We start from the raw sequence: 12,513 nt of genomic DNA on the forward strand, positions 1-12,513 counted from the left end.
CGTGGTAACACCTACTACATCATGCTCACTCCTGAGCCACGTTGCTCCTATTGATCTGCACAGCCGCAGGGAGCTGGGGCAGCTCTCAGAGCCCCAGTGCTGCCCTCTCAGCCTCTGTGCTCTTGCAGGGCCCGGCAGCTACACCGTGGGCACGATGTCGGAGCGCTTCGACTGCCACTACTGCCGCGACCCGCTGCAGGGCAAGAAGTACGTGCAGAAGGAGGGGCGGCACTGCTGCGTCAAGTGCTTCGAGAAGTTCTGTGCCAACACCTGCACCGAGTGCAAGAAACCCATCGGGGCCGACTCCAAGGTCAGTGCTGAGCATCCCCAGTGGGTGGTGAGGAGAGGCAGATGCTGAGCATCCTCCTGTCTGCTCCGGCTCTGAGCTGGAGCAGGTCTTTGGGAGTTCTCTATCTGCTCACTGGGCAAAGAGTGATGCTGGGGGTGCACAGGGATGCTCATCATGGGCTGTTTTGGCACAGGATGTCCTTTCAGGGTCTAGATTAAGCCACATGAACTGCTGCAAATGGTGAATTGCCCTGGAGAGAGAACTGCAGGGAGCTGGCCTGCATAGGGCCTGTAGAAGTCATCTGGGCAAAGCACTGAGGTTTGATTTTTGTCAGTTTGTCAGATGCTTATTGCTTCAGGATGGAAATCAAGAGATCTTTCTACAAATACATATATATATATTGAGAGCAGTTGGATGGCAAGATGGTTCTGCTGTTTTGGTTTTTTTTTTTTTCCTTATGTGAATTTATAACAGTATCTCTGATGTTCAGACACTGTAACACCAGGCAGGACATGAAGAAACACAAACTGCAGGACCTGTGAATATCTGCAAGCCTGGTAGTTTGTTTTGATCTCAGCGAAAACTGGAAATTGCTTTGTTGCTTATGTATAGAAATATGATATTACTGAAGTCATTAGCATATTACTTTCAGGGCCAGATAAATATTTATGGCAATAATAATGTACACCTGAACCTGAACTAGAGGGAATGTAAGAACCCAAAAAGCGCACATTTGCAGAACTTCAAATCTCCAAGCTGTTGGTTTGAAGCGTCTTCTGCCCTCCTGAAAGTCCAAAGTTAATGTGATTGTGTCAATGAGTTTGGTTAAACATCTTCCCTTTAAGTGCTTGAAGAGGAGTGGTAGCCCTACCCACTGAATCAGACAAACTTAGGAACAACAAATCCATCCTTTACTGCCCAGGCTGCTGAGACAGGAGCTTGGCTTTAGGGGTTCTCAGGGGGAGAAAAAAGCTTTCTCTCTCCCTTTCTGTTCACTCCAGGAGCTGCATTTCAAGAACCGCTACTGGCACGACAACTGCTTCCGCTGCTTCAAGTGCTACACGTCCCTGGTCAACGAGCCCTTCATGCTGAGGGAGAACAACAAGGTTTGGTGCAGCAACTGCACTGCTGCTGAGGATGCACCCAGGTGTAAGGGCTGCTTCAAGCCCATTATTGCAGGTACTGTGCCAGTAGTGGGTCTGAGGGCTTCGTTCTGCTCTAGGGCATAACCAAGGTGGTTTATCAGCCTGTGGAGGCTGCAGTCAGGGGTTTGGGCATCACAGCAGAAAGCTGGAGCACCTCAGAATAGTAAATTTTGATTGTTGCTCTCACCTGTCTGTTTTATTGAAGTGTTGAAAGGCTGCTTTGCAGTTAACCCTCATCTGGCTAATCAACCCTTATGTCAGTTGTAAACCATTTCTACCAAAAGCCTTGCTTGGTAAATCAAGATCCTAAAAGGCTCAGGCAGCTGATCTGGTAACTATTTTAAGAAAATCTAGCAGGTCCTGGCTAAAACCAGATACAGAAATTAGCAGCTCATCCCTTGTCTGCATTCCAGTGGAATCTTGGGCATAGCTATGGACAGGTCATGTCCACAGAGGTTACACTGCACAGGGGGAAGGGTTTGCCACAGGCCTGAAATTTCACAGGACAAGTTATTTTTATCTGTTGCAGGAGACCAAAATGTTGAGTACAAGAAGATGGTCTGGCACAAGGACTGCTTCACCTGCAGCCAGTGCAAGCAAGTGATTGGATCTGGGAGCTTCTTCCCCAAGGGCGATGAATTCTACTGTGTCTCCTGCCATGAGCACAAGTTTGCCAAGACCTGCGCTAAGTGCAAGAACGTAAGTCCTTCCCCTCTGCAGCCCTCTGTGCCTCCTGGGAGCTGGGAGGGTGAACCAGCAGGCAGACCATGCTGAAGCTGTACCAAAGCTGATGCTCTTCCCCTGAGATACTGGTGGCAGCAGCTGGTGGAATGATGGGACAGCCAATGGTTCCTGTGCATTATAGGCTCTGGACAGGGTGGTTGGGTTAGCTGATGGCATCACTGCAAAAACCAAGTGATACCAGTCTTGCACTTGTCTTGGGGATAGTTTAAGCTCTGTAGAGGTACTGAATATTCAAGAAGTGAAACAGTAGCTGTTTTACAACTTCTGCAACTGATTAGTGTGGAATTTCAGTTACTGCAGGTAAAAGAAAGCATTATGAAAGTGCCAGGTGTGTGGGATTTCAGGTTAGATGGACTCAAGGGCACTGTGCAGTTAAATTTTGATGCACCTTGGAAAGATCCTCTCCATGACAAAGCTTTCCTACCCTACACTCCATGCCTGTGTCACTTCTCCCCTGTTGATTCTAAACCACACCTCTGCTCTTTCTCTCTCAGCCCATCACTTCTGGAGGCCTCACTTACCAGGAACAGCCTTGGCATTCCGAGTGTTTCATTTGCTCCAACTGCAAGAAGCAACTGGGTGGGAAGCGCTTCACAGCTGTGGAGGATCAGTTTTACTGTGTTGAATGCTACAAGGAGTGTGTTGCCAAGAAGTGTGCTGGATGCAAGAATCCTATTACAGGTATGTTGGGTTAAAAGCAGCTCGAGGGCAGTGGGTGCTGAAGGTCAGGACAGTGATCCCCCAAAGACAGGGATGGGTAACATCAGAAGCAGGTTAGTAACCCAAGCCCAATCCCAGCATTTTACATGTGATCTGACTCTGAGCCACGTGCTTGTGCTGGATGGAGGCTGAGCTAGTAACTGAGCTCTTCAGCCTCTGCAGGTCTCAAATTTACCTCCTTCAAAACTCCCCCAACCAGAACTGTTCCCACCCATATCTTAGTATGGGACCCTTAAGTCTAAAATGAGTGGTGTTTCATTGTTCCAAAGGGACATTTGTACCCCTTCTGATTTATTTTACACTTAAAACTTGCTGGATTAGAGACCTCAGCCTTGAAATGTGGGCACTGTCCTGTCAGCCCCATGAGGCTCACATTCCATCCTGCATTTTAGAGCAGGGATCTGAGCCCAGAAATGTTTAGCCCAACCTGTCCTTGGCCCACATCTCTCCTTGACTGTTGGCTGAAGAAAGCAGCCAAAGGAAAAAGTTCATTGCAGAGACAAGCCATGCAAGCCTCATGCTTATGTTTCTTCTTCAAGAGACATCAGAAGACGCAAAAAACCCACGCCTCAGTTGGCACTTTGTTGTTTCAGGCACCTCCTGTGGCTTACAAGCCCAGGGAAGCACTGGGGGGGCAGCAGGAACAGGCTGTACTGTTTGGTGGGATAACCCAGCCAAGGCAAAGCTACTATCGCCGTCCTATAATTGTGTTCTCTCCTAGCAGGATTTGGAAGAGGAACCAGTGTGGTTAACTATGAAGATGAATCCTGGCACGATTACTGTTTCAAATGCACAAAGTGTGCCCGTGGTCTGGCCAACAAGCGCTTTGTTTGCCATAATGGAAAAATTTATTGTGCTGAGTGTCCCAAACGACTGTAAATGAGCAGATGTAAGATGGATTTTAAAGCCCTGCTTTCCCAAACAAGTCCTGGTAAAAGAGCAGGTTTTTGCATGTTGAGAATTTTAACTTTTTCCATTTTAGTGTAAGAACTAAATTAGCCTCAATATACTGGGTTTGACTTTTGAAGCTCCTGCATTACAAAAGCATGTAGCCTTGCAAAAATCTAACCTTGTTTCCAAGTAACTCCTAGTATAAAAGGCTTGAAATGCTGTTAGAGATCCACACACTGCATCATCTGTGTGTACCTTAAACTAAAACAAATCTAGTTTTAAACTTATCTGTTATATGATTAAGCTTGGCACGTAACTGAAGTGAGTTTGACAAGGCATGCACCTCCAAGACAGAGATGCAAAGATTGCATCTGGGATCAGAGAGATCCATTATTATGCTTCTACAAGTACAGATACAAAACAAACACCACACCATTAATAAGTAATAAATACCTTAGCTTACTCTACAACACCACATTGCAGCACAAGTACGGAATGGCTTCATCTTACAGATAACAATGTTTTGGCAGTGACATTTAGTTTAGTTAAGTTTCCATAAACTTGTTTTAGTCTTGATTTCCGCATGGTTTGCCTGAAAGTTTTCCTCATCAGCTTTTTTTATATCATTGTCTAAACAAGGCTGTCTACGTACAATTATTAATCCATTAACAAGTAGTAAATCTTTCACCTACAACATGCACATGCATTTACAAGTGCCTTAAAAATAGCTCAGACAAGGCTAGCTCTCCTATCATGTCAGTGTATGCTTAGTGACTGAATAAAAGTGAGACTAGTGACTGCTTGGAATCTATAGTCTGGAATTTTTTTTCTTTTTTTCATTTTGCCATCTTACATGATTAACGTGTCTTAGGGCTGAGCAACTGATACCAAATCTACATTGATACTGGCAAAGTAAGAGTCAGCTGTGCTGTTATTGCACCCTTAAATATCTGAGGACCAAAGCAACAATTTCCATAAAGTAATTGATTTTTTAAATATATAACTGACACTGGACCATCTGCCAGAAACAGCCTGTGTGAAAAAGCCCTTTGGAGAGCATATGTACAGCCCCTCTTCATGCACAGATCTACCACACTTCAGCAACCTGAATGCTGGTTTAAGGAGATTTTTTTCCCCACAGTAGTGAAATACTTTATCAACTGGATCTGCTCCAGCCATTCCCTTTCCATTACTGCTAAACAAACTCTTGCAAGAAAATGAAAAGGCAGCATCTTGGTGGGCACTGCTCCACTGCTGGACTCACCCTCACAACACAGAGATGCTGCTGCTGATGCAGGGGAAAGGCAAAAGGTGGCAGGGAAAAGCATGTTAAAGAATTCCTCAGTTCAGAACATGCCATCAGCACGGACAAACACAGCAAGAGCTGAAGGTGTTAGTGCAAATCCCCCTCTCAATCACACAGGTACAACTGCCAGAGGCTGCTAGTCTGGGAATTTGCAGCTGGAGCAGTTAGAGCAGCACCAGAACGCATCCCAAGTCAGGTCAGCATGGCAAGGGGTAGAAGGGCCTAGTAAGGTCACATTTAACATTACAGAAATAAAGCATTGTTCAACTGCAAAGTTTATTTAACTGTGTGCAGGTATTTACACAGGGCTGGATCAGACCATCCAACAAATCTCAGCACAGAAAAAATATCGGCATCTTTGTTAGAATGATTGTCTCTGCCAGAACAAACAGCTATCATACAAAAATACAGTTCTCCTTTTACCTAAGGCACTGCTCTAAAGTCTAAAACAGTTCTACAGTATTTCTGAACAGCAAGAGGGAGAAGGCTGAGGGCTCCTGTTGCAACTGAGGTGTCGAGGAAAGAACAGGTGTAGTTCCAGCAAACCCACTGCAAACACAGCTGCTGCTTGGATCCATCACTGGAATTGAGGGATCAGCCAATGAGTTGTAGCAGGTTTTGAGACAGCTACTCTTTAAAGTAATCCCCTATCCAGTCTATCTGTTACAGGAGACATCAGAACAAGGCTGCATTGTTACTTTTAGTAGCAATTTTCAGAAGATGCTTCGTTAATCTCTTCATGCTGAAAAAAGCAGGCAAGTTCAGGTTAAACAGATTATTTAATGCAGGCTTTAGGGGAAGGGAAATATATATATGCAGCTTGCAGCCACTGTTATAGAGCTGGAACTGGAACACTTAGAATAATTAACATGAACAAAACACGACTTCAATGGTCTAATACTGTTATGTACACAATAAAATAATACTTTCATAAATGTAGATAAATAAGTAGTTCAAAAGGAAAACACTTTTTAAAAGCCTGACACCTTAAACTGCACCAACAGACAAATCTAGGGACTCAACATTTTTGTAATATATTACAGCACATGCTGACAAATGTTTTGATGTTTGCCAATAGATTAAAACATATTAGTGATGGTACAACACTTGCATTTTGAAACTGCCAATATTCCCGTATTAGATGATAAGGAATTATTTTCCCCCATTCAAAATTGAAGATACTCAATTTTGGATTTTTAAATAGCATAAGAACCAACAGGCAACAACATTTTTATAGACATTAAGAAGGGAGTTCAGCTTTAACATACACTGAGTGAGTCTTTTATTTCATCAAGATCATTTTAGAAATATGCAAAGTCTGCAGCTTAGTGGGGAGCCTCCAGTGGCATGTTCTACATGATACTGATATGAAAATAAAATAATAAAAAAAAGACTCAATCAGGTTACTGTAAAGTCTGTAAAGGGGAAACAAGGAATATTTGAACTAGGAAACCTTATCTAACAATTAGCTAAACGAACGAAAAAAGAACATTAGCACAACAGTTTCCCTGAAATGTTTCAAGGTGCAAATTAGAAGTTTGTCATCCCTCCCCTGGTGTTTTTTGCAAACTTGAAGATGGATAAAGGTAAACAAGCAGCTTTTCAAAACAAGGCCTTCGGTACTTGAGAAAACACTGGATTACTGAAGTGCAATCAGATTATTTCCAGGTCTCTAGTGTTCACAGTTCTGTCCAAAGAGCAAAGAAAAGAAAACATTTAACCATCATAACTGTGTGTATGCCACATGCATCCATCATTACTGTCAGTCTACATCCAGGAATGAGCACAGAACCACATGGTCACTTACAGTCCAAAACCAGCACAGTAGGCTTTCTCTCTTTTTACAGGAATATTAGTTCTCAAAGTTATGTACAGAATTCTTAAACTGTATTATGTCTAAAAGTTTTCAAGTTCAAAATTAAAAGGCCCCTTCCTTCACTAAAAAGTTAATGAGTCTGATCACAATGAAAAGTGATCAGCAGAATCACAATAAATTTGTCTATTCCCATGTCCCAGTCTGTTGTGGCCCCAGGGGAAATCTCCATCAGGGTGTGCCCCTGGAACTAAAATTCACAAGACGCAGAGTGACAGAGGAGACTCGGGAAACAGTTCAGTCTAGAAAAGTGCTACACTTTAATCAGAGAAAGTGCTACACATCACTGGAAGGAAATATGGATAGCAAGGCTTGTTTATCCCCTAGCATTCACTTCAACCGATCACACAGTCATTTAAGGAAATGTGGATAGCAAGGCTTGTTTATCCCCTAGCATTCACTTCAACTGATCACACAGTCATTTATCCCATGGAAAAGAGATCTCCTGTGAAAATGGCCCTTTGGGGTTTGGCTCCAACACCAGAGAAGTCCAGTCTTAGATAAAGAAGCTTCCTGAAGCTTCTCTGACACACTATGCACTGTAGTGCATCAGGGCTTGGCTTCTCAAGTACATGTGGCTTGAGATGCAGCCCTGCCTCTTTCAGAAAATTCAGAATATTCTGTGTGTACAGCTTTATTACTCCTTCCAAAATGTAACACAACCATCTGTGGAATTTCAGGTTGGTGTTACTTGCCTCAGTGAAGTGAAAGACTGTTTTACAGTAAGTAGAGAGGACAGCTAATACACTGCTAAGAGTCTGAACAGACCTTCTAGGACCACACAGGTCAGCATCAAAAACAGAACATGCCTCAGAGTGGAAAGGTCTGGTGTGTAGAGTTACATCAGACACCTTTTAAACCGTTTTGTATCTTCAAAAGTAACATGTGCCATTTAACATATCTTAGAAAAACCTTGAACTACAACGTATGAGCTTCAATGCTGTTTGGAACTTCACAAGGGCTCAGCTGTGTCTTTGGAAGAGCCTTAATGTTGGGCCTTAGCAAGTCCCTGAAAAGGCATCAGTTGGTGGGTGACTCCTTTTGACAGAATTCAAGTTAAAAGCACTAAAGAAGGAGCCTTCCCTCCAGTCTACATATTGGAAAAAGTGCCTTGAAAATAAGAAGCTGTAGTTAAGGCAAGGAGAGCAAAACGCAAGGAAGTGAATTCCCTAGCCAGGGGAAGAGACAGACAGGGAAGTCAGCTTGGATTACCTGATGAAGCATCTATAGGTTTGGTCAATGAATTCACTGCACCATCCTCCTCAAAAGCCAATTTGGGACTAGAAGGTATTGTAGCAGCATCATTCAAGTTTTGATTACAGTTACCAGCAGAGATGCTGTCCGAGCTCAGTTTGGTTGACTTGGAATGTACTCCAACGTCAATGAACTCCTCAAAAGTCCATGAACCAGATTTTCCATTAAGATTCTGAATAAGTCCAATTGTATGATCAGCTTCATGAACATCCAACTTCCCTGAGTCATCGATAACCATGTCTTTTGCAGGATGGCTAAAAAAAAAAAAAAAAAAAAAAAAAAGAGAATGGGTACTTGTATTGCAGTCTCCACATGTTTAACCTTTACACTGATTCCAGGACAGACAATTAACAGTCTGGATGCTCTGCAAAGCACTGAATACCCCACAGGGCATTCCCAGGTAAGCTGCAGCTGCCACACAGGATCTCCCCTCCAAAAGCCCATGAAGAGCAACTCAGCAATACATACTCACTTTTCACTATACTAAAAGCTCTCAGGTAAGATTTCTGGCTCTAGAAATTTGATATAACAAAGTAACATGTTTAAAGCTTTGATCTAAAAGTTTAAACTCTTGATTTTTGAAGGGTGCATTTTTCCTTTTTTTTCCTCCAGCTGAGAGGAGGAACACAAAATTAAGTCTCAGAAGACCAGCAATATTTAAAAGAGATTCAAAAGCTAAACCTAAATTACAGATCAATTTTTGTTCATTCTTAGGACAATCATGAAAATGTCTTTATATTCCATCACTGGGGAAATGACATTAATTTATCATCACTTTAAAAAAGTGTTCACAATGTCATTTCTAAATCATTAGCATTTAGATGAGCAAATGGAACAAGCCATCAGAGGACAAATTTTCCAGTAGTAGATGAAAATGCTTTATGTTAAAAAAAGATTGAAATAGAAAAAAACCCAAATTCCTCACTAAGGGAGGATTCTGCATTGTATCTGGTGTTTCATCACAACTGAAAGTGTTCTAGAGCTTTCTGCAGAAAGCAATTCTTCCTTTCCAGTGTTATCCTCCTCCCTTCTTGTTTAATGTTTTGTTAATGAGAACTGCAAGGCATTTGAATGGAAAAGGTTTCAAGTCAATGTCAGTTTTTATAATCAACACTCATGTTACTGGCTGTGTCTCACTTCTCAGCAAAAGCAGCACTGTTAACATGGTGCCATCTAAACAAACAATTATGCTGAGCTAACTGCTCTGTGTGAGGCTGGGAGCTGACAGCACACACCACATGGCTGGAGAAAGGCACACAGACACCACAAAGGTTCTGCAGACAGTACTGCGTTTAATTTAAACATAGACAAGAGCTTTCTTGTGTGAGACTCAAGTGCTCCCAGAGCACAGCAGACTCACCTGGAATCCTTTAGTTCAGTAACACACAGAGACCCTTCATCACTTTTCAAGTCACTTCCATTCATGAACACTTCACTGGCCTTCAACTCTGACTCATCCTGTGCCTCAGATTCTGCAGAGATCATGCTTTGTGCAGTCTCTAAACAATCCTCTGCCTCCCCCTTGACTTCCTGGAGCAAGTCAACACCATTTAGCTTTCCTGAACATTGTGGGGGAAGAAAAAAATAAACACAAGAGAAAAAAGAACTTGAGTAGCAGAATTGCTATTCTAAATGAATAAAATACAAGTGTCAAAATAATCTTTCCTAGCCCAAAACCTGAGGCACTTGGCTTCAATAGATTCATTGTCTATAGACAAGCTGCCTATACCAACATGAAATTTGTTTTTCATCTTTCAAAATCCACTTGTAAAATGAAAGCATGCTGCCTGCATTTCACTCTCAAATCATTTTGACTGATTTCTCTGTTCAAGAAGGGAGTCTCCCTGGCATCTCCGGGACAGGTGTCTTAGACCATCCCAGTGCTGTCAGGACTGACCTTTTCAAGAGAGCTTAAACACCACTGAGATCACTGCCATCCAGGTCTGACTCACTCAGCTTCCTTACCTGGCTGATCAGTCTTCTCAAGACCCAACTCCTCCTCCTCTTCAATATCCTCTCCCTCCATCACCTCAGAGGCAGACTTCCCTTCATTCTGCAACTGAATTGTCACAGTGTTACTCAGAACAACTCCAAGTCCTCTGGTTTCACAAATTCAGTCACAGCTCCCACACAAAACCATCCTGTGCCCAGAAGTGAGGCCACATGAGTTCAAAGGCTCACAGACAACCAGGTCACCCAGCAGCACATGCTCTGCTGAGAGCCTGTGGGACCCACTTCCACCTCCTACATACTAATTCCTGAGTTCCTTTTCCCCTCATTTCTCCAAGGTGTGTGTTAATTTTTTATTGATTTTCAGCTATTGGAAGACTTGAATATTTGAATGTTCAAAGAACAATTATTCCTCAATATGCATGATTTTTCATAAAACTTAGGTGACTGCATTAACAAAAATACATCCAGTTTACTGTAGCAATAGCAATCCAAAAAGAATCCAAGATTTGCTTTAAGTAAATGGATGATGCTAAGTTTTCTGGGAAAAAACAGTCTCGGCAGAATACAGTTTAAAAAAAAATCCATTACCAACCAGTGTTTGGTTAAAACAGTGGTTTTAAAACCAATTTGGAAGCAGTAACTCTACATAACATTGTGTTTATAAAAATGTAACAAAGACTCTTCACACAGCAAGCAAAGCAGCAGAAAGTGTAAAATGGCAATTATACTGGAAATTATTCTGGTGCACCACAACTTTGCACTTCCTGTGGAAGCCATTTTGTGTAAGGATAACAGAAGAAGATGGGATACAAGGCCAAAAGTCCTGTTCTGTCATTATACAGATCGAAACAAAAAAGTACCTTGCATTCATTTTGATCCGATTTTCGTGTTCTTTTCATTATTTCTTCAATTCTCTGTTAAAACATGAGAATATGTTTCTGAATGACATGCAGAGCTTTATATTTCAACATTCCGGTTAAAATTCATCAATCATAATATATTTTCATATTTCAAGAATGTACTGTTTTCATCACTGTTTTTAAATTTCACAAACCAGAGCTGGCAGTCTTCAAAAATACACAATTCAATTTAATTGCATCTGAGACCATTTGCTTGTTCATTTTAGGCTAAGAATTAATAACAGGCTACCTTTTTTCTTTCAAGCCTTTCCTGCATATTTTGCTGCATAATCCTCTCTCTTTCCAGTCGCTGTCTTTCAGCCTCTTCTTGAGCTTTTGCTTCAGCTTCTTCTCTCTGAAAATAAAACAAAAAGGAGCACCCAGTGCATAACTCATTCCCAAAAGTAAAAAGCAAAATAGTTACAGAATCTGGTTCAACACAGACAGAAATATCAGACAATCACTATTTAATATGACCACACATTACAACTAAATGTCAATTACCCAGTAACTGACATGAAATATGTATTACTATGACATTTAGAAACTAAAACCAACTATATTGAGATAATGCAAATGTTCTGAATGTTGCTGAGCTACTGAATGTTGTTGTTCAGACTACACTTAGGTATGAACATTTGGCTAATGAGGACAATCTATACAATAAAAAGACAGCAATTAAATTCTAAATGTGTCAAGGTTAACTTAAAAATCTTGGCAGTCAGGTATTGGTACCAAGACACTTGGTGCTGAACATCTTCTATTCCTTCTACACTGGAGAATCTTTTCCAGTATAACTGGAAAGAAGACAGAAACACAGTCAACACTCTGAGTAACTGTTGTTAACAAACGTTTAAAGAAATATACAGACACACGGCAAAGCCATTCAAAAGATACAGCTCTTTGAACACAAACAATTTCAATGTAAAACTGCTTCAGTTTTCAGAATTAATCTAATTTAAGGAAAGCCTGCCTTCTGCAGAACTGCTCCCTGCAGTTCAAGGGATGCCTTTGTAAAGGTACATGGATACTTGCTGTGGAAGACTATTCAGCAACAGGAAAAGCAGACTTGAAAACGCTACCAATCTTTCTTTGAGAGCAATCAGAGGAAATCGGATTACTTTCCAGACAGACCATCTCCTTGTAACTCCTAACAGTCTGCTGGTGAAGTGGGCTCAGTACAAATATTTTACATATGCAAAAGAGCATCCTTGATGGCAAAAAAAATATTCCAAAATAGCTGCTTCTGCCCACACTTAAATTTATTAAATGCTAGAGGAAAACAAAAATCACAGAGATCAGGACAAGGAAAGGACCTACAGACAGTCTCAAATCCACCTCAGACAGCATGAACTCAGCCTCACATAATGTCTGACAGAGATTTGTGAAAACCATTCTGTGAAAGAAAAATCATGAAGACAACCCTCTTGAAACCACAG

The 12,513-nt window shown here is 41.7% G+C and overlaps 2 protein-coding genes across 4 annotated transcripts in view; one reads left to right on the forward strand and one right to left on the reverse strand.

The window, feature by feature from the left end:
* LOC310922472 (four and a half LIM domains protein 1-like) overlaps positions 1 to 4,600 on the forward strand; it is a 30,002-nt gene extending 25,402 nt beyond the window's left edge. For 2 of the 3 annotated variants that reach the window (XM_083883056.1, XM_083883054.1), the window contains exons 2-6: positions 129 to 310; positions 1,291 to 1,468; positions 1,964 to 2,133; positions 2,673 to 2,859; positions 3,620 to 4,600. In XM_083883056.1, the coding sequence (XP_083739182.1) occupies positions 155 to 310; positions 1,291 to 1,468; positions 1,964 to 2,133; positions 2,673 to 2,859; positions 3,620 to 3,777 (849 nt within the window). In that variant the 5' untranslated portion in view covers positions 129 to 154 and the 3' untranslated portion in view covers positions 3,778 to 4,600. The remainder of the gene's footprint in view (positions 1 to 128; positions 311 to 1,290; positions 1,469 to 1,963; positions 2,134 to 2,672; positions 2,860 to 3,619) is intronic. The other variant, XM_083883055.1, reaches the window with a different exon arrangement.
* A 2,732-nt stretch (positions 4,601 to 7,332) lies between these two features.
* The window catches only part of LOC310922570 (uncharacterized protein), a 40,741-nt gene continuing 35,560 nt past the window's right edge, over positions 7,333 to 12,513 (reverse strand). The window contains exons 15-20 of the mRNA XM_083883200.1: positions 12,395 to 12,470; positions 11,325 to 11,429; positions 11,036 to 11,089; positions 10,188 to 10,281; positions 9,583 to 9,781; positions 7,333 to 8,476 (exon numbers count right to left, since the gene is read on the reverse strand). Of these exons, the coding sequence (XP_083739326.1) occupies positions 8,167 to 8,476; positions 9,583 to 9,781; positions 10,188 to 10,281; positions 11,036 to 11,089; positions 11,325 to 11,429; positions 12,395 to 12,470 (838 nt within the window). The 3' untranslated portion in view covers positions 7,333 to 8,166. The remainder of the gene's footprint in view (positions 8,477 to 9,582; positions 9,782 to 10,187; positions 10,282 to 11,035; positions 11,090 to 11,324; positions 11,430 to 12,394; positions 12,471 to 12,513) is intronic.

The sequence above is a fragment of the Zosterops lateralis genome, assembly GCF_965231275.1.
Source record: "Zosterops lateralis genome assembly, chromosome: Z".
NCBI classification, from domain to species: Eukaryota; Metazoa; Chordata; class Aves; order Passeriformes; family Zosteropidae; genus Zosterops; species Zosterops lateralis.